Here is a 26,728-nt window from a genome sequence, read left to right as displayed (position 1 = left end):
TGTACTGCAGACTTCCCGAAACTTTATTGGACCTACGGCCATGTGTGAGAAACATTCAAATTCACGAATTTTCTTTGGTCTGACAAACTAACCTAAGGTCTGACAGACAACTTACTGTATTTCTTCAATTGTAAGACGGATTGACTATAAGACGAGACCCCAACTTAAGGTCCCAGATCGGATGTATTTTGCATGGCCTCGCTCATAAGACAGGGAAATTTTTTAAGGACAAAAATCGGTTAAATTTCAATAGTCAAAATTTGTTGGTCGGCCATTTTGTTTGTAAGAACAATACACCAAGAAAGCTCGTTATCGGTAAAGTCAGTTTATCTTGATTAGTGTTGGAGGTATAATGCCAACTGTGTCCATTTAACACCCAATTAACGGCTTAATAAACAAGAGTATCGCCTGACAGTTAGTTGCTAGCTGTTTGTAGCACCAAGCCATCTGTAAGAGGTCTGTAAGGGGTCAATACTATCTCTAATTGTGTCAATAAAACTGCCAATTAACAAATTAACGGCTATATTACGGGTTCACATGTTGAGAGTCAATCTGCAATAAACAAACTGTCATCTATGACAATAGTGTTTGCACAACAATGGGAGTTTAATGGGACATTGACAAGTGTTTTTTTGTAACAATTATTACTCTCCAACATTAATTTCCCCATATTTATGCCCCCGTTCGAAGAAAAGGGGGTTTATTGTTTTGCACATGTCGGTCGGTCAGTCTGTTTGTATGTCGGCCTCTTCGGTCTGTCCACCAGATGGTTTCCGGATGATAACTCAAGAACGCTTACACCTAGGATCATGAAACTTCATAGGTACATTGATCATGACTGGCAGATGACCCCTATTGATTTTCAGGTCACTTGGTCAAAGGTCAAGGTCGTAGAGACTCGAAATAGTAAAATGGTTTCCGGATGATAACTCATGAATATTTAGGCCTAGGATCATGAAACTTCATAGGTACATTGATCATGACTGGCAGATGACCCCTATTGATTTTCAGGTCACTAGGTCAAAGGTCAAGATTACAGGGACTCAAAACAGTAAAATGGTTTCCAGATGATAACTCAAGAATGCTTACGCCTGGGATCATGAAACTTCATAGGAACATTGATCATTACTGGCAGATGACCCATATTAATATTCAGGTCACTAGGTCAAAGGTCAAGGTCACAGTGACTCGAAACAGTAAAATGGTTTTCTGATAGAATGCTTACGCCTCAGATCATGAAACTTCATAGGAACATTGATAATGACTGGCAGATGACCCCTATCGATTTTCAGGTCACTAGGTCAAAGGTCAAGGTCACAGTAACTCGAAAAAGTAAACTGGTTTCTGGATGATAACTCAAGAATGCTTACGCCTAGGATCATGAAACTTCATGAGTACATTGATCATGACTGGCAGATGACCCCTATTGATTTTCAGGTCACTAGGTCAAAGGTCACAGTGACTCCATATAGTAAAGTGGTTTCCAGATGATGACTCAAGAATGCTTACGCCTAGGATCATGAAACTTCATAGGTACATTGATCATGACTGGCAGATGACCCCTAATAATTTTCCAGTCACTAGGTCAAAGGTCAAGGTCACAGTGACTTGAAACAGTAAAATGGTTTCCTGATGATTACTCAAGACACAGTGACAAAAAACGTATTCACACAATGGCTGCCACTTCAACTGAATGCCCATATGGGGGACATGAATGTTTTACAAACAGTCCCTTGTTGTAATTAGAAGCCCTTTTCTTTGTAAATACTGAAACAAATAGGTGCTTTATTTTGAAAAATAAAGATACAGATAATAAAGCATAACTTTCGTTAACCTGCATTCCATGAATATAGAACAAAATATGCAAAACATTATTGTCCTCTACCAGTGAAACTGGAGGGGACTTAAGGTTTGCACTCTGTGTGTTCCTGAGTCTGTCAGTCAGTCACACTTTTCTGGATCCTGCGATAACTTTAGAAGTTCTTCATATTTTTGTCTTGAAACTTGAAACATGGACAGATGGCAATATGGAGATTATGCACGTCATTTCATTTTGTTCCAACGGCAAGAATTCTGGTTGCTATGGCAACAAATAGACGAAAAATATTGCTGAAAATGGTGGATCCTGTGATAACTTTAAAAGTTCTTTATATTTTTTCATAAAACTTGAGACATGACAATACAGTGATCATTCACGTCATTTCATTTTGTTCCTACGTCAAGAATTCTGGTTGCTATGGCAACAAATAGACTAGAAATATTGCTGAAAAGGGTGGAGTTTCACCAGTAGGGGACCATATTACTTGACAATAGTCATGTTTATTATAATGAAAATGATAGACAATATATTCATATCAATTAAAGAAATGTTAATTGTTTTTTTTTTACAACAAATGCCTCCAACCGATTTATTCAAATAAATCACATAAGTGATCAAAAGCTGATTCTTCACAGCCACAGTAGCAACGATCAGAAGTAAATATTTTGCTGCAAATAGAAAATAATAGAATACTAGAATGATGATAACAGTAGTTACGCATTTTTACACATTTGCCAGGGTTCGCACAGGGCTTGAAAAGTGCTTGAAAACGAGTCCTAGGCTTGAAAAGCCCTTGAACAAAGGTTGGCCTTAAAACAGTGCTTAAAAAGTGCTTAGTTCATGTAAAAAAGCCTTGAAAATGTTTATTTCTGCTCAAAATTACTTTTATCATGGCTTTAATTACAAACTTAAATCGTTCTTATGGGAAATATTACGAAAATGTATCATAGATTCCTTCGCGCAAAAAGTTGAGTACAAAATATAAGTTTCGTACAATATTGAGTACGAAATGTAATGTGTACACGTCACAGATTATGTGTGCTACGTCAGAGGTTCTCCATTGTGATCAATTTTCGCGAGTGAAAACGCAGCAATGGGGAAGTGTCGTTTCAAACCAGGGTGGTTAACTGAATATTCCTGGGTACAGAAAACAAATGACATTCGAAAAGCACATTGTTGGGTCTGTACGAAGACCATTGATGTCGGGGGTATGGAGGAAAGCGCTTTGAAAAGCCACAAGAAAATGAAAACCCTCAAAGAAAACATGAAATTGAGAAGCAAACAGGGTTCCTGGGATGTGTTTTTTGTTAAACAGGAAGGTACTATTGTTAAAACTGTTAAATCTAAAACAGACTTAAAAACAACAGCCCATCTGTGTCGAACCAGGAAGGCACAGCCACATGCAGAGAGTGTGCAGATAGAAGATTCAAATTCCAGGACCTTCGCAACTTTCAGCTGTAGTATCAAACTCGCAGACATCCATAGACAAATTCGTCATAAAAAATGATATGTTGAACGCGAAAGTATTTTGGGTATTTATACCGTTTGCACACAACCATCCTTTAATTCCAATAAAAACATTACAAAGTTTTTTCAGGTTGTGTTCCATGACAGTACCATAGCAAAGCATAATTATGTGGCTGTTTTGGGGCTAGCTGAACATTTCAAAACTGTACTTGATAGTTCTATAACTTAATTAGTGGACAGTACTCAGTGTCTCAGTACTCAGTGTCTCAGTACTCAGTGTCTTTTGATGAAAGTTTAAACAAGAAAGACCAATCCAAGCAAATGGAAAAGGCATTTTATTTAAAGGAAACTAGCGTACAGTTTACGGATTTGAAAATGAATATCTGGTCTTGGAAAGTCCTTGAAAAGTGCTTGAATTTAGGTTTGAGATTTCTGTTTGAACCATGAATTTGCTTAAATAAATTTATATTTTTAACTTTTACTAGTCCCCTACCGGTTTCACCAGAGGGGACTTATGGTTTGTGCTCTGTCTGTCCGTCCGGCACACTTTTCTGGATCCTGCAATAACTAAAAAAATTTCATGAAACTTGGAACATGGATAGATGGCAATATGGACATTATGCATGTCATTTCATTTTGTTCCTACGTCTAAAAATTCTGGTTGCTATGGCAACAAATAGACTAAAAATACTGCTGAAAATGGTGGTTTTCTGGATCCTGCGATAACTTTAAAAGTTTTTAATATTTTTTCATGAAACTTGGAACACGAATAGATGGCAGTATGGACATTATGCACGTCATTTCATTTTGTTCCTACGTCAAAAATTCTGGTTGCTATGGCAACAAATAGACTAGAAATTGGTGGTTTTCTGGATCCTGCGATAACTTTAAAAGTTCTTAATATTTTTTCATGAAACCTGGACATGGATAGATGGCAAAATGGACATTATGCACGTCATTTCATTTTGTTCCTACGTCAAAAAATCTGGTTGCTATGGCAACAAATAAAAAAAAATATTCTGACAATGGTGGAATTTCTGACAATGGTGGAGCTGGTAGGGGACTTTTATTGCTTGGCAATAGTCTTGTTTGATAATAAACTCGCGAGTATTCCAAACAGACATATCATTAGTAACATATAATAACGCAAGGATATAAGCAGCAAATCATTTATCTGAACGAAAGTAGTTTCTTTTCTTCATCATAAATACGGTTATCACTTCACAAATATTGGTAAAAAAAACCTAAGTTTTTTTTAGGATGCTCTCATAAGATGACCCCCAAATATGCCTTGAAAAATCAGGAAAAAAACCTGCCTTGCAAGTGAAGAAATACGATATATACCAGTCAGACCAAATGTCTTACTGAAGGCTTTTGAGTTTTTGGAAGTCTGGCCCCGTGTTCACAAAACATTTTTTGCAATCGAAAATCGATTTTGCTTGTCATTGAAAATGGATTTCCATTGTAGTTGATAGGCAAAAATGAAAATCGATGTCAGTTAAAATCGATTTTCGATTGCAAAATCGTTTTGTGAACACGGGGCCAGGTTTTGACATGATCACTTTGTACTTTAGTGGCCACTTTGTACTGACATGATCATTTTGTACTTTTATAGCCACTTTGTACTGACATGATCACTTTGTACTTTGATGGCCACTTTGTACTGCCATGATCACTTTATACTTTAATGGCCACTTTGTACTGACATGATCACTTTGTACTTTAATGGCCACTTTGTACTGACATGACCACTTAATTCATTAATGGCCACTTTGTACTGACATGATCACTTTGAACTTTGATGGCCACTTTGTACTGACATGATCACTTAATACGTTAATGGCTTCTTTGTACTGACATGATCTTTTTATACTTTAATGGTCACTTTGTACTGACATGATCACTTTGTACTTTAATGGCCACTTTTTACTAACATGATCACTTTATACTTTAATGGCCACTTTGTACTGACATGATCACTTTGTACTTTAATGGCCACTTTGTACTGACATGATCACTTAATATGTTAATGGCTACTTTATACTGACATGATCAATTTGTACTTTAATGGCCACTTTTTACTGGCATGATCACTTTGTACTTTAATTGCCACTTTGTACTGACATGACCACTTTGTACTTTAATGGCCACTTTGTACTGACATGATCACTTTATACTTTAATGGCCTCTTTGTACTGACATGATCACTTTGTACTTTAATGGTCACTTTGTACTGACATGACCACTTTGTACTTTAATGGCCACTTTGTACTAACATGATCACTTTATACTTTAATGGTCACTTTGTACTGACATGATCACTTTGTACTTTAATAGCCACTTTGTACTGACATGATCACTTTGTACCTTTATGGCCACTTTGTACTGACATGATCACTTTATACTTTAATGGCCACTTTGTACTGACATGATCACTTTGTACTTAAATGGCCACTTTGTACTGACATGATCACTTTGTACTTTAATGGCCACTTTGTACTGACATGATCACTTTGTACTTTAATGGCCACTTTGTACTGACATGACCACTTAATTCATTAATGGCCACTTTGTACTGACATGATCACTTTGAACTTTGATGGCCACTTTGTACTGACATGATCACTTAATACGTTAATGGCTTCTTTGTACTGACATGATCTTTTTATACTTTAATGGTCACTTTGTACTAACATGATCACTTTGTACTTTAATGGCCACTTTTTACTAACATGATCACTTTATACTTTAATGGCCACTTTGTACTGACATGATCACTTTGTACTTTAATGGCCACTTTGTACTGACATGATCACTTAATATGTTAATGGCTACTTTATACTGACATGATCAATTTGTACTTTAATGGCCACTTTTTACTGGCATGATCACTTTGTACTTTAATTGCCACTTTGTACTGACATGACCACTTTGTACGTTAATGGCCACTTTGTACTGACATGATCACTTTATACTTTAATGGCCACTTTGTACTGACATGATCACTTTGTACTTTAATGGTCACTTTGTACTGACATGACCACTTTGTACTTTAATGGCCACTTTGTACTAACATGGTCACTTTATACTTTAATTGCCACTTTGTACTGACATGATCACTTTGTACTTTAATAGCCACTTTGTACTGACATGATCACTTTGTACCTTTATGGCCACTTTGTACTGACATGATCACTTCGTACTTTGATGGCCACTTTGTACTGACATGATCACTTAATACTTTAATGGTCACTTTGTACTGACATGATCACTTTATACTTAAATGGCCACTTTGTACTGACATGATCACTTTGTACTTTAATGGGCACTTTGTTCTGACATGACCACTTAATTTGTAAATGACCACTTTGTACTGACATGATCACTTTGTACTTTGATGGCCTTTTTGTACTGACATGATCACTTAATACGTTAATGGGGACTTTGTACTGACATGATCACTTTGTACTTTAATGGCCACTTTGTACTGACATGATCACTTTGTACATTAATGGCAACTTTGTACTGACATGACCACTTAATACGTTAATGGCCACTTTGTACTGACATGATCACTTTGTACATTTATGGCCACTTTGTACTGACATGACCACTTTGTACTTTAATGGCCACTTTGTACTGACATGATCACTTTGTTCTTTAATGGCCACTTTGTACTGACGTGATCACTTTGTACCTTAGATTCCACTTTGTACTGAAATAACTACTTGATATGTTAATGACCAATTTGTACTGACATGATCATTTTGTACTTTTATGGCCACTTTGTACTGACATGATCACTTTGTACTTTTATGGCCACTTTGTACTGACATGATCACTTTATACTTTAATGCAGTGATTTTTTTACCTGCGAGTCCTGGGTCCTGTACTCACAAAAACCTCTGGGAATGCAAAGTTTCGAATTATCTGAGTCCCAAAAATGCATTGAAATTTCTCAAAAAATAATATCATTTAATATTTGGACTCATTCTTTCAATTTGGGTACTAAAAGATTTGCAAGTCTCATGACGCTCAGATGAGAAAATTTGTAAAAATATCACTGCTTTAATGGCCACTTTGTACTGACATGACCACTTAATACGTTAATGGCCACTTCGTACTGACTTGATCACTTTGTACTTTTATGGCCACTTTGTACTGACATGACCACTTTGTACTTTAATGGCCACTTTGTAATGACATGATCACTTTGTACTTTAATGTCCACTTTGTACTGACATGATTACTTTGTACTTTAATGGCCACTTTGTACTGACATGACCATTTAATACATTAATGGCCACTTTGTTCTGACATGATCACTTTGTACTTTTATGGCCACTTTGTACAGACGTGATCACTTTGTACTTAAATGGCCACTGTGTACTGACATGATCTCTTTGTACTTTAATGGCCACTTTGTACTGACATGATCACTTTGTACTTTAATGACCACTTTGTACTGAAATGACCACTAAATACGTTAATGGCCTCTTTGTACTAACATGATCACTTTGTACTTGTATGGCCACTTTGTACTGACATGATCACTTTGTACTTTAATTGCCACTTTGTACTGACATGATCACTTTGTACTTTAATGGCCACTTTGTACTGACATGATCACTTTGTACTTTAATGGCCACTTTGTACTGACATGACCACTTTGTACATTAATGGCCACTTTGTACTGACGTGATCACTTTGTACTTTAATGTCCACTTTGTACTGACATGATCACTTTGTACTTTAATGGCCACTTTGTACTGACATGACTATTAAATACGTTAATGGCCACTTTGTACTGACTTGATCACTTTGTACTTTTATGGCCACTTTGTACTGACATGATCACTTTGTACTTTAATGGCCACTTTGTACTGACATGATCACTTTGTACTTTAATGGCCACTTTGTACTGACATGATCACTTTGTACTTTAATGGCCACTTTGTACTGACATGACCTGCGTCCTGTACTCACAAAAACCTCTGGGAATGCAAAGTTTCGAATTATCTGAGTCCCAAAAATGCATTGAAATTTCTCAAAAAATAATATCATTTAATATTTGGACTCATTCTTTCCATTTGGGTACTAAAAGATTTGCAAGTCTCATGACGCTCAGATGAGAAAATTTGTAAAAATATCACTGCTTTAATGGCCACTTTGTACTAACATGACCACTTAATACGTTAATGGCCACTTTGTACTGACTTGATCACTTTGTACTTTAATGGCCACTTTGTACTGACATGACCACTTTGTACTAATATGATCAATTTGTACTATTATGCTCACTTTGTACTATCATGACCCGTTTGTACTAATTCATGACCACTTTGCACTATAATGACCATTTTGTGTTCTTCTTCTATATTAAGTTGGCATGGAAAACGGTTTCATTCCCAATGAGACCATTTTTCACAATTTTAAGGTGAAAAATCACAACAGGAAAAAATCGGCGATATTTGCACTTGTTTTGCACCAACAACAATTGATTGAATCTCAAATAAGTGATTGTTAACTGACAGAAGAAGTTACCGCAGTAAGATTTGATGAAGGTATTGTGTAGTTCCAGGTATCAGAATACTTCGTTGTGCTTTAGACAGGAAACCTGATAAAAATGTAAGGTATTTTTTTGAATCATGGCTAGTCACAACTCAAAGTAAAAATTGAGTTAAATACTTATCAGAAGTGCAGCCTTATAAATAGCTACTGAATTATTTACAGAAATACACATGTATCAATGTCACAGATTGATAAATTAAATGCTTTTAATAAGGTTTATCAAATATTCAGTCCAGCATTCCTTTGTCAGATGTTGATTACGATGTTTCATATAGGGCCCAGTCTGCTAACACAAATCTTGGTTCGGTCTGAGGAAGGAAAATTGACATGTACAATTGTTGTGGCATAATGCTAGTAAATGAGTAAAGAAAACTAGATGTTGAACAGTTTATCTTTTTTTAAGTTTATTAAATGGAACTTATTATTTGTACATGCTTTATGAAATTTCATTATAATCCATAAATAGCCGAGTTAGAATGAAAACAATGCTCATATTCCCAATATAATTTTGACCCGTTCCAGTCGCAAGTGGTGAAGAAAAACGAGGTTTGTATATCAGGACCTCTTTGTATCATTATGGCCCTGTTGTTATTTATGGATAATGTTCGAAGGGGGGGGGGGTTGTCTCACCATATGATAACAGTTATTTTAAATAAGCATTCTTTTGTTTCAGATAAGTGTGCAGTTATAGCTATAGTATCATTGGTTCAGAGTGGGATAACTGCAATCCTGAAGATATGTTTAATCATTTACTGTTGCTTCGCAGGTAATATAATATTTAAAGAAAAAGCTTTTTAATACCTAGAAGTCTAGAAGTCACTATTTAAGTCAAAGCCTCATGAAACATGACAGAACCTTTGTTCTAATGATATCTCAGCTGAGTTTGTAAATAAAAATGTTCATGGAAACTAAATAAAGTACTTTTTTTTATTCTGAAGTTCATCTTCTCAGAGTTCCTCACTGCCCATGGCCCTGTTGTTAAATTTTGTTCTTGCATTTCAATTTAACACCAGACTGATACAAAATTGACACTTAATTATTTAAAGTGCATTTGTCAATTAGCATTTGTTACTTGGCATGTAGCATTAAGAAGTTAGAAGCCAGGAAGCAGTCCTGTGCAATTTTTTATACATGATTGATAACTCTGTAGTTAAAAACTACAATGAGTTACAATAAGTTAAATTCCAAGCTCAATTTTTTAATCTGGGAACACATTTTGAATGTGGAAATCTGATAGAAGTATCAGAAAGTTTCACCACACGTTACCCACCTCCCTCTGCCGACCCCAATCTTTGAAAATATATTTTGTCCAATGTTGTGTAAATTGTATAATAACAGGGGCCTCGTTAGGATCTTAAAACAAGAGTCTTAGGACTCCTTACTTCGAAAAAGTATGAGTCCAAAAGGAACAAGTAGAAGTCCCAAAAGGAGTTCGTTTGAATATTGCAGGCATCTTCAAATTTTCAGCCAAAAAAAAAATCCATTAAATTAAGAATGAATATAAATAATATTATTTATTGTTTTGTTATTAAAATCCCATATTAAACTAGTCTTAACTTGCATTTCCAATTTTAAAGTCTTATATCGCAAGTCAGCTGTGGATCCCACAGAATTTTCACGAACTGAAATGTTATTTATAACCCAACATTCAGAATTAAATCAAGTTTGGTCCCTATTTTGGGCCTTCATTGATCACCACATTCACGCTTGTGTTATGCGACAAACAATAACCTCACTTGCCAAACATCATAGATTAACAGATTAACATTGCGTGTGTCACCTTTGACAACAGTTTCCATTGAATTTGCTTTTAACTAAAAATGCCAGCTGTCAATCAAATTCTTATCGGTAATCATATTAGCCAATCAACACGCAGGCAGCTGAATACACGTGTTCCACATAAAGGTGTACAATAACTCTACATGTCACAGATAAATACTGATCAATCAGCGACATTAGCACTGTAGATACAGCGTTAATGATTTCACTCCAAAAAAGCCCTTGCAAATCAGACCAAAAAAAAAAGGTCGCCACTTTACTATTGTGCAATCAAATCATCCGTGTCACTGGGAAGCTTAATTTTGTATTCAACAAAGGAAGCATTATCATGATAAGGAGCATGGGTTGCATAGCACTATATTTTTTCTGAGGTTTTTGTAATATTTCAGCCACAAATGAACAGTCCTCATGTATTTGGTACCTTATTACAGTATTTTGGTTCCTTTGTTCTGATTAATATCATGCGAAAATAGAACTTGATGTAGATTATGTCATTCTTCCTTGGGGAAAGCCTGGGCATTAATTTTTTTTTTGTGTGTAAAATAAACTTGCATGGTATTTAAAAAGTTGAATAAAAACTTCACAGCGCATGGAAGAAAACTCACTCGTAGATCATTTGATTTGGTTTAAAACATTGAAGTGCATTCATTTTTGTTGAAAGTGGAAACTTTTTGTTTAAATTAAAAACAAGTGTTTTATGCTTTATCTTCAGGAATACAGTAGGTACGATAGGCCAGTATTTACGTAAAACTGTTCATCTTTATGTTGGACAAGTGAGATTATTGTTTTTTGCACTATACAGGGGTGAATGTGATGTACAATGAAAAATCTGGACCAAACTGGAAAACAACAAAAAGTCCCTGTGCTAACCAACTGTTACATGCTAAAAAGACCTTGTTCATGCCTACCTTTACCAGCTATACATTATGTTGACAACAGTCCAACATAAACAGTTGAATGCTCACAAACACAGACGAAGACATTTGTGCATATTTCATTCGAACATAATTTTTTGTCAAAAACTGTTGTGACCCTGTTCAAAGTACCTACCGTTAACGGCTTTTAGTTGTTTCGATAACAGCTTTTGGCGGCAATTATGCTTATTTACAATTACGTTATGAATGTTGCGCAAGTTAGCAGCATGGATAGCTTTGTTTCGATGTATAACACACATCAAAAACTTTGAGGTAAAAAACTGCGCACTTTACATGATAAAATACTGTACAAAGGATTTACACAAAATACATAAGAACTGTTTTTTGTGGCTTTGTTAACTTAATGTGAACAATAAAAAATATTGTTACAAATTTAATTATACACATTGGAAAATACTTACATGGAATAATAATTATACCCCCACAAACGAAGTTTAGGGGGTATATAGGAGAGAGCTTGTCTGTCAGACGGTCTGTCGGTCCTTATTGAGTGTCCGCTCTCTAATTCAAGTTGTTTTCATATGATCTTCACCAAACTTGGTCAGATGTTGTATCTAGATGATGTCTAGGTCAAGTTCAAATATGGGTCATGCAGCGTCAAAAACTAGGTCACAGGGTCACTTAGTGCGTTTTAAACATTGAGCATGGTGTCCGCTCTCTAATTCAAGTAGTTGTCATCCGAGCTTCACCAAACTTGGTCAGATGTTGTATCTAGATTATGTCTAGGTCAAGTTTAAGTATGGGTCATGCCGGGTCAAAAACTAGGTCATTGGGTCACTTAAAGCGTTTTAAAAATTTAGCATGGTGTCCGCTCTCTAATTCAAGTAGTTTTCATCCGATCTTCACCACACTTGGTCAGAAGTTGTATCTAGAGGATGTGTAGGTCAAGTTTGAACATAGGCCATGCCGGGTCAAAAACTAGGTCTCAGAGTCTCTTAGTGGGTTTTAAACATTGAGCATGGTGTTCGCTATTTTACAGTTTTCATCCAATCTTTATGAAATTTGGTCAGAATGTTAATCTTGATGAATACTGGGTTGGGATTGTATTTAATCATCTGGGGTCAAAAACTAGGTCACTAGGTCAAAAACTAGGTCACATTATAGGTCAAATAATAGAAAAAACCTTGTGTTGACAATAATAACTGCTAATTTGTGTAGCAATTTCCTTATTTTTGTGAAAAACTGCTATTTTATATAGCAAATTGCCTTAATTTTTATCTCAATATTGCTATTCCTACACCATAGCAACCATTTTACTTTGTATTGCATTAATTCATGTTATAATTGCTACTTTTATAGCAAATATCCTTATTTTTATATTAAATTGCTATTTTATATAGCAAATTGCCTCGGTTTTTCTGTTTAATTGTCATTTTGCATACCATACAAGGTACTTTAGTATTATTTCCTCCATTGTTATCACTAATATATTAATAATATTGGTTAGATTAGAGCTTTTTGGGTTTATTTTAATGCATCTAGGTAATATTTGGTCTTTTTACCATTTTACATCTTACCATTATCAATTTTCCTTCAATAGTATACAAACTATTTTTCATTTACCGTGCACTCCCTCTGGTCCAGGGGAAACAACCATTGTAGACTCCATCACCACAATTACCTCCCTTAGTACAACTGAGTGACACCACCTCTGCTGGCTCTTCTTTTCCCCCACCCACATCGGCCTACACTTCCAAAAATCTCTCCTTCTTTCAACCCTCCAGGGTGGCAACATGTATTTTAAATATATAAATGCATATAGTTCTGTACATATTGTAAATAATGTACCTTTTTGTACACATTTAGCTGTTTTTGTCTCATTTTTAACTGTAAAGCACATTGTCTTAACCCTAATTTTTATGTGGCCCTATGAAGGTGACCGTTGGGAGACACGTAAGTTATTGCCCTTAACATATAAGGTTTTTTTACTAAACCCACTTTTAAATATTGTTTTAATGCCACTCTGGGGGGACCTCTCTTCTCCATAGCCCAATCCTCCTTAAGTTCCATACAGACAGGGTCTTATGTTGGAGCATTACGGCTATATTCCCTGTCTGCAAGTGTTCAACATTGAGCCACATACATAAACTTGTACTCATTACTTTTTTAACAACTCAATACTCAATTGCAACATTAATATATAATTGAGAGTTATACTCCCTATGTGCTATCATATATTGTCTTTTTTTTTCCTTTCCTTTTCATATAACTGCATGTACACATGCAACTTCACTTTACATTTGAGAGCTGTTAAATCAGGCTCTGGCATCCCTATTAATTAATATTCATAGATATAAATATATCTCTCCAATGATTAGACCTTGTTGTGTGGCATTTAGTTTAAACTTCAAATATACACATAAAAATGGTACTTGACTATTTATGTAAACATATTGTGGCAATGTTCAACCACTTTGTGATCTGGAAAACCCTCAAGTATTATTACTCAAACATATTACACATCTGTGTATCCCTTTTTCTATAAGACTTATATTAAAATAGTCCTATTTGGACTCTAACATTTAAAACACAGATCACAAAGTCTAAAGACTCCAACAAACCCATTGCAGTATATACTGAACAGTGGGTCTGGTAATGATGATGCCACATACAACAGTAGGTGTGTTTTCACCATCTGTACTTATAAAAATTGGGCTATTCTTTCTCTCTCTCCTCCTTAAAAAACAAAACAAACAATAACATACAATAACAACATCATATTAATGATAATGATTAATAATAAGCACAGTAACATAACATAAACATAGTAATTTATAACTATAAAACAAGTCCAAGTTCTTTTGTATTTATCATCTTTTTCTTTCATTTATATTTTTTCCATATAAACTATTATTGTTTACTTTTTCTTAAAGTACAACGTCAGCCGTGGGAAAATCTATTTATAAAACGGATTGACCTACTTGCAATCCTTAATAAGAAATTTCGGCCAATCAGCGCCATCGTTTTATAAGTGCATTAACCAATAAAAACGCCGCTTTTTAACAGCGTTAGGCATTGTAAAGTACTGCGTCTTTTTAACGCTTCTTATAAAGGTTAGATATTTTTAAACCAATAGATTTTTATTAACGCACCGCACCAACACTGCAAAGTTTACTATTTATATCAATGGTACAGCCCAGTAAAATCGGGCTGTCCATTTTATGGCCGTTTTCGGCTTTTTTATGCAGAGTTTTATGTTAAGCAGTGTGCTCGGGCAATGGTTTATAACCGAAGTCCTCAGGGTAAACAATCCCATTAGTCAGTGTTGACAATAGAGGTCACAGTTTTCATCCAATCTTTATGAAATTTGGTCAGAATGTTTATCTTGATGAAATCTGGGTTGGAATTGTATTTGGATCATCTGGAGTCAAAAACTAGGTCACTAGGTCAAATAATTGAAAAATCATCAACAATTTGTTTGTGTAGACAGTAGAGGTCACAGTTTTCATCCAATGTTTATGAAATTTGGTCAGAATGTTTATCTTGATGAAATCTGGGTTGGCATTGTATTTTGGTCATCTAGGGTCAAAAACTAGGTCAAATAATAGAAAAACCTTGTGTAGACAGTAGAGGTAACAGTTTTCATCCAATGTTTATGAAATTTGATCAGAATGTTTATCTTGATGAAATCTGGGTTGGGATTGTATTTGGGTCATCTGGGGTCAAAAACTAGGTCACTAGGTCAAAACTAGGTCAAATAATAGAAAAACCTTGTGTTGACAATAGAGGTCGCAGTTTCATCCAATCTTTATGAAATTTGGTCAGAATGCTTATCTTGATGAAATCTGGCTCGGGAATGTATTTGGGTCTCTGGGGTCAAAAACAAGGTCACTTTGTCAAAAACTAGGTCAAATAATAGAAAAACCTTGTGTAGACAATAGAGGTCGCAGTTTTCATCAAATCTTTATGAAATTTGGTCAGAATGTTTATCTTGATGAAATCTGGGTTGGGATTGTATTTGGGTCATCTGAGGTAAAAAACTAGGTCACAAGGTCAAATAATAGAAAAACCGTCAACAATTTGTGTAGACAGTGGAGGTCACAGTTTTTATCCAATCTTTATGAAATTTGGTCAGAATGTTTATCTTGATAAAATCTGGGTTTGGATTTTATTTGGGTCATCTGGGGTCAAAAACTAGGTCACTAGGTCAAAAACTAGGTCACAAGGCAGGCTTTTTCCGCCCTATGCCACGGGTCCGAAATTCGGCCCCATTCCCAATGCAAATCTGGTTGTTTTTTTCCCAATTGAAAAAAAAATTCCCAATTAAAAAAAAACAAAAAAAAAAACATTTTTTTTTTTTTTTTTCCCTTTAAATATATAAGTTGACCTGATCTGGTGTAGAAAATAGAAAGTATTGCATAATTAAATTATCTGTTGCCTTGAATTTGTTTTAAGAACTGTAAAATATGTTAATGATTATTTAAGACTTAACTTTTTTTCCTCAAAATCCGGCGCTTCCCGCGATTTTTTTACCTCAAAAAGGCCAAGCCTTTTCCCCAAATTCAGATTAAAAAACCTGCACTAATCACACATGTTCATAATATTTTGTAAAATTTTAATAATAAGTTATCAAAATAGTCGTTATTTACCAGTTAACGGCTTCTTTGAAATATAAGAAACACTGTTTTAAATAATTTACATGCGATAATTTTTCCCAATTGAGCCAATTTTGCGATTAATTTTTTTCCCAAAATGGGGGTTTTCACGACGCGAAATTCCCAAAATTCCAGTGTGGCGTTTTCCCAAAATGGAGCGGAAAAAGCCTGCAAGGTGAAATAATAGAAAAACCTTTTATAGACAATAGAGGACACAGTTTTCATCCTATCTTTATGAAATTAAATCAGAATGTTTATCTTGATGAAATCTGGGTTGGGATTGTATTTTGGTCATCTTGGGTCAAAAACTAGGTCACTAGGTCAAATAATATAAAACCTTGTGTAGACAATAGAGGTCACAGTTTTCATCCAATCTCAATGAAATTTGGTCAGAATGTTTGTCTTGATGAAATCTGGGTTGGGAGTGTATTTTGGTCATCTGAGGTCAAAAACTAGGTCACTAGGTCAAAAAATAGAAAAACCTTGTGTAGACAATAGAGGTCACAGTTTTCATCCAATCTTTATAAAATTTGATCAGAACGTTTATCTGGATGAAATCTATGTTGGGATTGTATTTGGGTCACCTGGGGTCAAAAACTAGGTCTATAGGTCAATTATTAGAAAAACCTTGTGTAGACATTAGAGGTCACAGTTTTCATCCAATCTTTATGACATATGGTCAGAATGTTTATCTTGATGAAAACTGGGTTGGGATTGTATTTGGTAAGTCAGGTGAGCGATTCAGGGCCATCATGGCCCTCTTGTTTGTTATTCCAATTTTAACAAATGCATTTAATGGCCCAATTCCACTAGGAAAACAAGCCCACGATTGATTCGCTACGAATTATTTCATTTATTAAATCGCGGAAGACTCGTGACAGTCTACGATTCAGTTATGACACTGGTACGATTGACTTACGACAAATCGTGGGTTTCGGTTGAAGTCTTGCAAATAGGGTCGCGACTTCACTACGATGTGTAAGAATCTACTGCAACTGTACTACGAAAGATGCAGATTGGTCATGACTAAGCTAGGACCTAACCGAACGCACCCATGAATTAGGCGCTAATATCTATTGATATTGATCATTCTTTACAATGTAACCTAAATTCTTCTGTGTACATGTACATGTGTAAGAAGGCCTCCGTTCCTTTTTTGGCGCCAAATAAAAAATGGAAGTTCGACGAAGAGTAGCTGTAGTATTTGCACTAGAGCTTGAACATCAATACCAAGTGTTGATGGCAAGAGGTACAATAAGAAGGAGAAGGCGAGCGGCACCTAGATCTTCAAAATCCATAGGAGGCGGAGTTCTCCTTTCGGAGGACTTTCTGTGCTTTCTCTGGGATTGTATTCTTACTTATCTTCCCACTGACCTTTTCTTGCCATTTTTTATTATAAACAATTTACCTGTTATTCATACAAAGCCCTAACAACTGAATGACTGTAAAAAAACGAGAAGCTCTGTTTAAATACCACACCCATTCTCCAAAAATTGTAATTGTCTCGTAACTTAATCGCGAGAATCTTAGGGGACTCGCAACTCACTCGCAAAAACGCGTTTTTTTTCGAATTTAAAAAAAAAATAAAAAAATTGCAGTCAGAGGTAAACTGATACGGTGGGCCGGGTAACCTGAAACGAACATGATTTTTTTAGGCCTAACATTAAACGAATTTGTTATTTCAAAAACAAAATAATGTAATCAGTACATAAAAGTAATTGTATTTATTATTAGACATTTATATGCAAAAAAATCAACCTGAAACCTATATTTATTTGAAATCCTTTCGTACAAAATGCATAGCGATATGAATTATATCCTTCTGCAATACTTGTTGTATCATAGCATGTACATTTAATTCCCATAGTAAATTATGTCAGTGCTATTTTTAAAATGTAGTTGTCTAAAAAATAATATTTTTATTTTTATTGTTTTAGAGCCAAAGCCTGGAACATTTGCGGAAAAACTGAAACGTTATGGAAATTCTCTGCGAAAACTGCATTGTTGTAGTACGTATTTTATTCATTAATTACACAAAATCTTCAGCTTTGAATGTTTGTTGTGCCTGTCCATTATCAGTCTCTGTTGTTATTGATGAACTTTGCTAGTGTTTAAAAACAGGTGGGTACAAATAACTAAAAAATGTTGGTTGAATCTTTACACTGATAATCAATTTCTTTGAAATATTGAAAATCACCAGATTGTAATGCATGATTACCAAGAGTTTGAGTAGATTTAAGTGAGTGTGTCTGGCGTTTGCTATAGTGCATTGTGCATCATGCGTAATCAACTTTTAACTCATTACCGCTCTAGAGGGCATTTTTTTACCCGATCATGATGTAACTTGCCCCAAATGAATATCTAGGCCAAGCTCATATTTTGGTCAAGTATGATCCAAAACTAGGTTAATTGGTGAAATGTTAGAAAAACACTTGTAACAACTCTAGATGTCACAAGGACTCAATCTAGATATTATTTCATCAGGATGGTACTAAAAATACAGTTTGGTTTATGAAAAATTTGAAATTGATAACATCATTAAGCATTTCAAATGTCAAACAATTGACTTATTTTGGAGTGTTCCAGTTCTTTTCATTTAATTGATTGACATTTTTTTGAATGTTTTTTGAAAGTATAAAATAGCTGAAACAATTTAATTGTCCTAATAGCAGTGATTTTTTTCACAATTGAACATATGCGAGTCCTAGGACTAAGACTTAAAATGTATAAGTCCCAAACTGAACGTGTGAGTCAAAAGTATTATAAACTTTTATTTTATGCTTACCGGTGTTTTATAGAGAAATGTCAGTGAATTAAAACTAATAATTTCACTGTTTCATACAGTGAAAATTATCGATAATTTTCAATGTTTTACTGTGAAATGACATCATTTTTTGGCAAAATGATGTCATTATCCCAGCGAAATTCTTTAGTTAAACTCTTTAACAATGTATATAAACTGTGCAAAAAATAAAAAGAAAATTTGTTGGATTCGGTGGAATATCCATTTGAATTCACTTGTGATCATAGAAAATATACATATTCACTTGTGTCTGCGCCCCTTGTGAAAATATTATTTTCTATGATCACTCGTGAATTAAAATAGATAATCCACCGAATCCAACAAATATCCTCTATGTTACTGATGAATTTGTCACAAAAACACACAAAAAAACAAAAAAATGGGAAGCATTAACCAAGTCTTAAATTTGCTGAAACAATGCAAATGTCAAGTAACTAGGTGGAGGGATATTGTTTTGGCGTTGTCTGTCTGTCTTTCTGTCCGTCCGGCCGGCACTTTTGTGTAAGGAGCAATATCTTGGAAGTGCTTTGGCCAATATCATTGAAACTTGGTATGAATATATATATGGACAAGAGGATGATGCAAGCCAAATGGCATTGTACACCCTCTGTTAATAAAGGATATGTGGCCCTTTGTATCTTGAAAACATGCTTTTTAATATAAGTTCAGAGCTTTATCTCCATTAATACTGTCTTTATCCTAATAAACGCTCCCGCCCTAATAAATGCGCCCCTATCGTCAAATAAAATGAAGGAGTGATTAAAATAATAGCCCCCCTATTTCTCGGCTGCTAAGGGGTAAAGTAAATGCATTTTATTATGCCCCCCTTCAAAGAAGAGGGGGTATATTGCTTTGCACATGTCGGTCTGTCTGTCTGTCCGTCCACCAGGTGGTTTCCGGATGATAACTCAAGAACGCTTGGGCCTAGGATCATGAAACTTCATACGTACATTGATCATGACTCGCAGATAATCCCTGTTGATTTTGAGGTCACTAGGTCAAAGGTCAAGGTCACGGTGACCCGAAATAGTAAAATGGTTTTTGGATGATAACATAAGAATGCATACGCGGCCAACAGGGCGAACTCTGAACAATATAACTGAAGCAACTTGTCTGTAATCCTAAACCTATAATTATCAGTCCAATGAAACATCATCATGAGTAAAACAAAGTGGATCAGTAAAAATATTATCAGAATATGAGATTTTTTTGTATATTTTGTATATTAAATATTGTGTTAATGTTTAATTTTGTTGATTAATATAAATATAAGCAGGACAAGGGAGGTAATACACTATTATATCTTTCTTATATACAGGGGAAACAAATGCAATAAGTTTAAATTTCATGTTTAATAAATAGAGGATATTTGTTCATGTCAGTGTGAGATCATTTGTAATTTTTTTCATTGTCCCTTGACATACTGCTTTTATATTGTGTATACTTGTTTACCAACATCACCCCAACCTATATTTCCCCCCCCCCAAACCTCATCCCCCCATTTTTTTAAACATCATCTATTAAATTACCACACCCCCACATATCCCCCTCTCACCCCAACCCCCCTACCCCCCCACCCCCCCCAAAAAATTTTTTTTTTTTAAACATCTAATAAATTACCCCATCCCACATTATACCCCCCTCTCACTCCCCCCTGGCCCCCCACCCCCCCCCCCCAATTTTTTTTTAAACATCTTATAAATTACCCCACCCCACATTATACCCCCTCACTCCCCCCTACCCCCCCACCCCCCCTCCCAAAAAAAAGAATTTTTTTTTAAACATCTAATAAATTACCACACCCCACATTATACCCCCCTCTCACCCCCTCCTTACCCCCCCCCCACCCCCCCACCCCAAAAAAAACATTTTTTTTTCAAACATCTTATAAATTACCACACCCCACATTATACCCCCCTCTCACCCCCCTACCCCCCCAACCACCCCCCCCCCCAAAAAAAATTATTTTTTTTTTAAAAGAACTTAAAAATAAATTACCACACCCCACATTATACCCCCCTCTCACTCCCCCCTACCCCCCATCCCCGCCATTTTTTTTTAAAAACATCTAAAAATTACCACACCCCACATTATACCACCCTCTCACCCTTCCCCCCCCCCCAATTTTTTTTTTTCCTTTTTTATTTTCGAAAGATCGTCTAATAAATTATTGAATATGAACAATTTCCCCATGATGGCTTATGTTATACTGTCAAGCATTCGAATAGTCGAGCGCGCTGTCCTCTGACAGCTCTTGTTAGGTCACAAGGTCGAAGGTTAAGGTCACAGTGACTCGAAATAGTAAAATGGTTTCTGGATGATAACTCAAGAATGCTTACGCCTAGGATCATGAAACTTCATAGGTACATTGATCATGACTGGCAGATGACCCCTATTGATTTTCAGGTCACTAGGTCAAAGGTCAAGGTCACAGTGACTGGAAAAAGTACAATAATTTCCGGATGATATGTTACATTAGGTCAAAGGTCAAGGTAACAGTGACAAAAAACGTATTCACACAATGGCTGCCACTACAACTGACAGCCCATATGGGGGGCATGCATGTTTTACAAACAGCCCTTGTTTTTTTTATCAACAAAGTACTGTACAGCTCACGCAAAACCAACAATTTCCGTGATCCGCGGAGTTCGACGACATCAAGTTTTCGCCAGTCTACTCGGCATCGACCGTCTGGTTGCCAAGTCGCCGCGTCTGTTCCCAACTGTTCGCCGAGACACGCCTCGGCAAGATGCCGAGGAAAATTTAACTTGTTGGTGATGTGACACTCCGCGAACACTCTTATTAACTATAATATACCTGAAACTGATTACAAGTTCCAAATCATAAAGTTTATTAAATGTAGATTAACTAGGTTCGGACATAAACTATCAAAGCCCATCCCCTCCACGAAAAATAAAATTAATTTGTCTATAGAACAATATGGGATTGTTAGCGTTGTTGTTTTCAAATTTCAACATGTATTTCACACCGTGACAGTTTTTTCTGTCTTTTTAAACGCCACGTATAAAACAAAACCGTGTTTGCACCTAGCTGTAGGATACTGCACCTGGAGGAGTGAAAATTTTGTGTTTGATAAATCAATTAACAGTTTGAAGCCGTAAAGAACTCATAACTGATTGTAATAATCGTATCATCCCGAGTCTCTCTATTCCCCGATACATACGTTTCAACTGACTCAATCGCATACATGCAACTTCTCCTGTCTTTATCCATTACTTGATAATCCCGCATATGCCCGATTTCCATATTTAAAAGCAAATTCTGATTAATATTGACGATAAAATTGCTCATTTTCGGCATATGCTTCTATTTAAAGATTTGATGAAATAAGCGCCCAATCAGAACAGTTGTATTCCAACATGCGTAAATCACCAGGTGACCTGACATGGTTTGCACTCGTCGTGTACAGCTATTTTTTCGGCTACAAATTCTAGCCATATATACATAGTGCACGTGAATTAAATGAATTTCTTTGTTCTGATAAAAAGCGTGCGAAAATTGGCGTGGGTGTATTTATTCGTGAATAAACATTTCATAGCGGGTACAACATTGAGATAAGTAATTGTAATTTCCATTAAAAGCTTCGTTGTGATTTTTGACTAAATTACTGGGGTATCTCGCAAATTACTTGGCATTGACATTTCCTCTTAATAAAATAAAATTCAAACACGCTGTATCATTACCATTACGCTGTTTCAGTTCCTTCATTATTGAAACCATTATCGTATTGTATACTTACTCACCCCCTGTACGTCGATAATCCAAACTCAGTTGGATAATTCAAACTGAAGAAAAAAATGTTGGCCAAAACTGAAACTGAAAGGTAGATGACTATTTTATCATTTCTGCTAATTTAGTAACTACAATGAGGTAATTTTTTTACATATGTGATAGTAAATGTCTGACACACACAGGCGTTTTGAATTTTGCAATGATTTAATAGTTTTCTAGTAAAAAACGATAAATTTGTGTTCGAAAAATGCAAATTTTACATGAAATGCGACCTATGTGTTGAATTATTTACACGTCAATTGACAAAAGAGCAAACGAAACTGTAACAGAGATATGCCAAATTATATCAGGAATGTCCTTTAACATTTTCCTTTTAACACCTAGTGTGTTTCTGTGTTAAAATCATGTGTTTGCAGGACGGGTATTAAACTTTATGGATAAATCCAAACTGACATAAAGACATCTGGCAGTTTGGTCATTATCCATCGACTTCTTGATGTTAGTTTAGAATTATCCATACACTAGTTAGGTCATTATCCAATTTGTATATTTTTGTCCCAAACAAATACAAATATATTGCGTTTTCGAGCATTTACGCCAATACTTTTCTTAACATACATACATGAAAGGTAAATACATTGAAGTCCAAGCATTAAAACATTAAAAACCTTTGATTACAATTGTTTTTGGCCTTAACCTTTCGACAATTTCATTTACTTTTTACTTTTTCAAACATATTCATTTTATTTTGACGTAATTGTTTTTAATTGTTATGGGTTTATTATCGCATTGTATCCGGCAAATAACATTTTATAAAAAAGAAACGTTTGTCATGTCACAAGTAAACATAAATAAACGTGTTCTTAGAAATAAATGACTGAAGTCTTTATTTCTGTTGCCATTTGTTTCTTCAGTTTGAATTATCCTACTCAGTTTGGATTATCGACGTACAGGAGGTGTTACTGCACACAAGTGTCGTGTACAGTTCATATTCGTCTGCAACGACCAATAAACAACTTAAATAGCAGCCAAATCGGGACGGCGGTACTCCCAATGAACACGCGTACATCACCAGAAGCAATGTGTAAAATTAAATTTAGATGCACATGTACACAATTCATTTTCTGACAATCGGTAAGAAGTGAAAGTAATCATTTAAAAAATAAACCAACATTTGATTTTATTCAAATGGTCAACATTATTTATATTTGTGAAGTCTGTGTATTTTAGCTACTCGATGTTATGCAAATAGATATCGTTTTTTTCGATGTTTAAGGCAAGTCTCGTTTCCGAGATTTAACTGTGTAAATTTCTTCAATATGGTTACTTACCTACCTAATTAAATCATTGTTTTGACAGATGACATCCAATAGTAACTGTATGAAGTATGCAGATAAGCTGACGAAATGTTTAAACAATTGCATATAAATAAGAATATTAAACAGGGTATTATCTGTATCTGTTTCTTATATTCGTTAATTTGAAATTCTTTTATTTTCTAATTTGAAAATTATTTAACATTTGTTATAGTATACAATCAATATTTGTACATATTTCTCCTCGGCAAATCGCCGTGTGTCACAACGAGGCGTCATTCGGCGGATCGATGCCGAGGCAGAAACAGAATGATAATGGGGTGTAGTATTTTGGTAAAACTAATTGTGATATGTTTAAGATTGCTCAATGAACTTGGAACTTTTCGCATATACCGGTAAACACATTTTAATAGCTTAATTATGTTACCTGATATCATATGCTTACTTATTCCGATAGGATCGTAATTTATCCTGAATTTTTCGTCCAAGGAATCCCACACTTTTCAGAAACCCGTCAGGTAGGACAGAGCGGTCACATAGTGCCGTGTAGCCGCACAACCAAAACGGGACATTACCCAGAATTCACTCTTATTCCGGATGGCGATATACAAAGGCCGACATTTTGTTATTAACTTAATTGTTGCTTCTGTTTCGCTGGATTCTTCTGTTTAACAGAAAAGAGAAGTTTTTGTATTGCGTTAAAACATTCTCCGTATATATATCCGTGTATTTCTGTATTGTTTTGTGTATTTGTTTGTTTGTTCAAGGCAAAATATGCCTCAAACACATGGCTCATGTGGACACATAAGGGCAGCATGGGACAACCATGGTAGCTGCCTGTCGTGTGCAGGATATACCCAGGATAACTGCTGCCCTTTCTGTGAGCATTGGTCTGCAGATACCTGGGCCATCAAGCGTCAACCCTTCAAGAGTCGTGGACGCAACAAGAATAGTTCAGATCAAAGTAGGGAAAGTTCCGTGTGTCAGGACTTTTCACCACACGATCTTGACCATACTCCACCAGTAGCTGCCGGGCATCGGTCCCTACCCCGTGACGACACCGGACAAAATTTGCCCGGTCCGTTCATCGGGAATGACCAGTTGAATGACTCGGCATCAGATCAACCTAGGAAAAGTTCCGTGTGTCGGGACTTTTCACCACACGATCTTGACCATATGCCACCAGTAGCTGCCAGGCATCGGTCCCTACCCCGTGACGACACCGGACAAAATTTGCCCGGTCCGTTCATCCGGAAAAACCAGTTGACCGGTCCAGAGACGTCACCGGTCCGGTCCGGTCACCGGTCATGCTATTACCGGTCAACCGGTCACCGGTCAACTATTTTGGCCTCTATTTTGGCCTCAACACACACTTCAGCCGTTCCTACAACCACTGAGCATAATTTGTATTCAAACACTAGTTTGCATACATATCAGGCTCAAGGTACAGGGGTTAATCTAACCACTTTGGCTGTGTTTTCAGCCCCACGGTTCTCTTCCACATTGCATAGAAGTATACCCCGGGCTGCCGCTACACCATCAAATCCCAATACTTTGTGGATCCAACAGTCGCCGGGAATCTTTGTCCCTTTTTTGACTGATCCTTTACCAGCGACCTCTGGTATTCAAAGTGAGTCTGCTGACTTGATCTCTGAGAGACCTAACTCACCAGCTATATCTTTGATGGTGCCGGAAAACGATTCTCTCATGATAGAAGCGAATGAATCTATTATTCCTTCTCCTATATCCACCGGTTTCAATCAATCCAATGCTCCCGCAGATGGTTCGATTGAGGCGGGTTGGAAGTCTAATGAGGCCGAACTTTATTATTTGGCCTCCATCAATCAGGTATACGAACTTATGTTCAATACCTTAGATGAGGACTTCTGCCCCCGCCCTTCCTTGTCTCTCACAGGATCTGCGGTTACCGTTACAGAACAGGTAGCACGCAGACGAGAGCCCGGCAGGATAAGTAAGGCTACTTCCCGAGTGGATCTACGCCTTCCTATTGGCTCTTCCACAATGGCTGTTTTCCAGTCACTTGAACCAGCCAATAAGCCTTCACCATCTCCATGGAAAGCCCCTAAGGAGCTGACGGAGCCTAAACAGATGGACGGCGGGAAAAGTTATAAGGCCCCGGTACCCGACCCTGCTACCGGTTTGGACCTTTCCAAACTTCCGGTTCCTGATGCTGACATTAGTAAGCTGTCACTTACAATGCCTTCATCATCTACCCATACATCAGTCCCTCTTTCCCTGTTGGAAAATTGGGAGCTGAGAGAACGCCGTTCCATAGGTCTGGCTAACCAGCTAGATCTCATGGCAGCCACAGCCTTAGACTTGGTTTGGGAGCTCTCTGATTCAATTCCAGAGGAGCTCCGGGCCTTGTTGATACATCTTTCACGTACTACGCAGTGTTTATCTCACAATGCTGGGTCGTCTATGTCTGAGATGTTAAGGCTTTGGAGAGACCTCATCCTCTCTTCCTTGCCCAATAATTTCCTTTTGGAAACAGGCGTAAACTCCCTTCGAACTGCTCCACTAACAGCAGAGTCTCTTTTCAGAGGGAGGATACAGTCGGCACTTACTGCTGATCCTGAAGATCAGATACATGCCTCCTTAGCTAGGAGCAACTCTGGCCAGCGCCCTGTGGTTTTTAAGCACCCTGCTTCTAAGCCCCCAGGAGCCCC

At 36.3% G+C, this 26,728-nt stretch overlaps 1 protein-coding gene across 1 annotated transcript in view; it reads left to right on the top strand.

Moving 5' to 3' along the window:
• Window positions 1–26,728, top strand: part of LOC127860275 (uncharacterized) — a 271,820-nt gene that overhangs the window by 170,142 nt on the left and 74,950 nt on the right. The window contains exons 8-9 of the mRNA XM_052398273.1: window positions 9,531–9,623; window positions 18,104–18,175. Of these exons, the coding sequence (XP_052254233.1) occupies window positions 9,531–9,623; window positions 18,104–18,175 (165 nt within the window). The remainder of the gene's footprint in view (window positions 1–9,530; window positions 9,624–18,103; window positions 18,176–26,728) is intronic.

This window comes from Dreissena polymorpha, chromosome 15 (assembly GCF_020536995.1).
Source record: "Dreissena polymorpha isolate Duluth1 chromosome 15, UMN_Dpol_1.0, whole genome shotgun sequence".
Taxonomy (NCBI): domain Eukaryota; kingdom Metazoa; phylum Mollusca; class Bivalvia; order Myida; family Dreissenidae; genus Dreissena; species Dreissena polymorpha.
The sequence above is the reverse complement of the archived record's forward strand: the minus strand, read 5'-3'. Positions and strand labels throughout refer to the sequence as shown.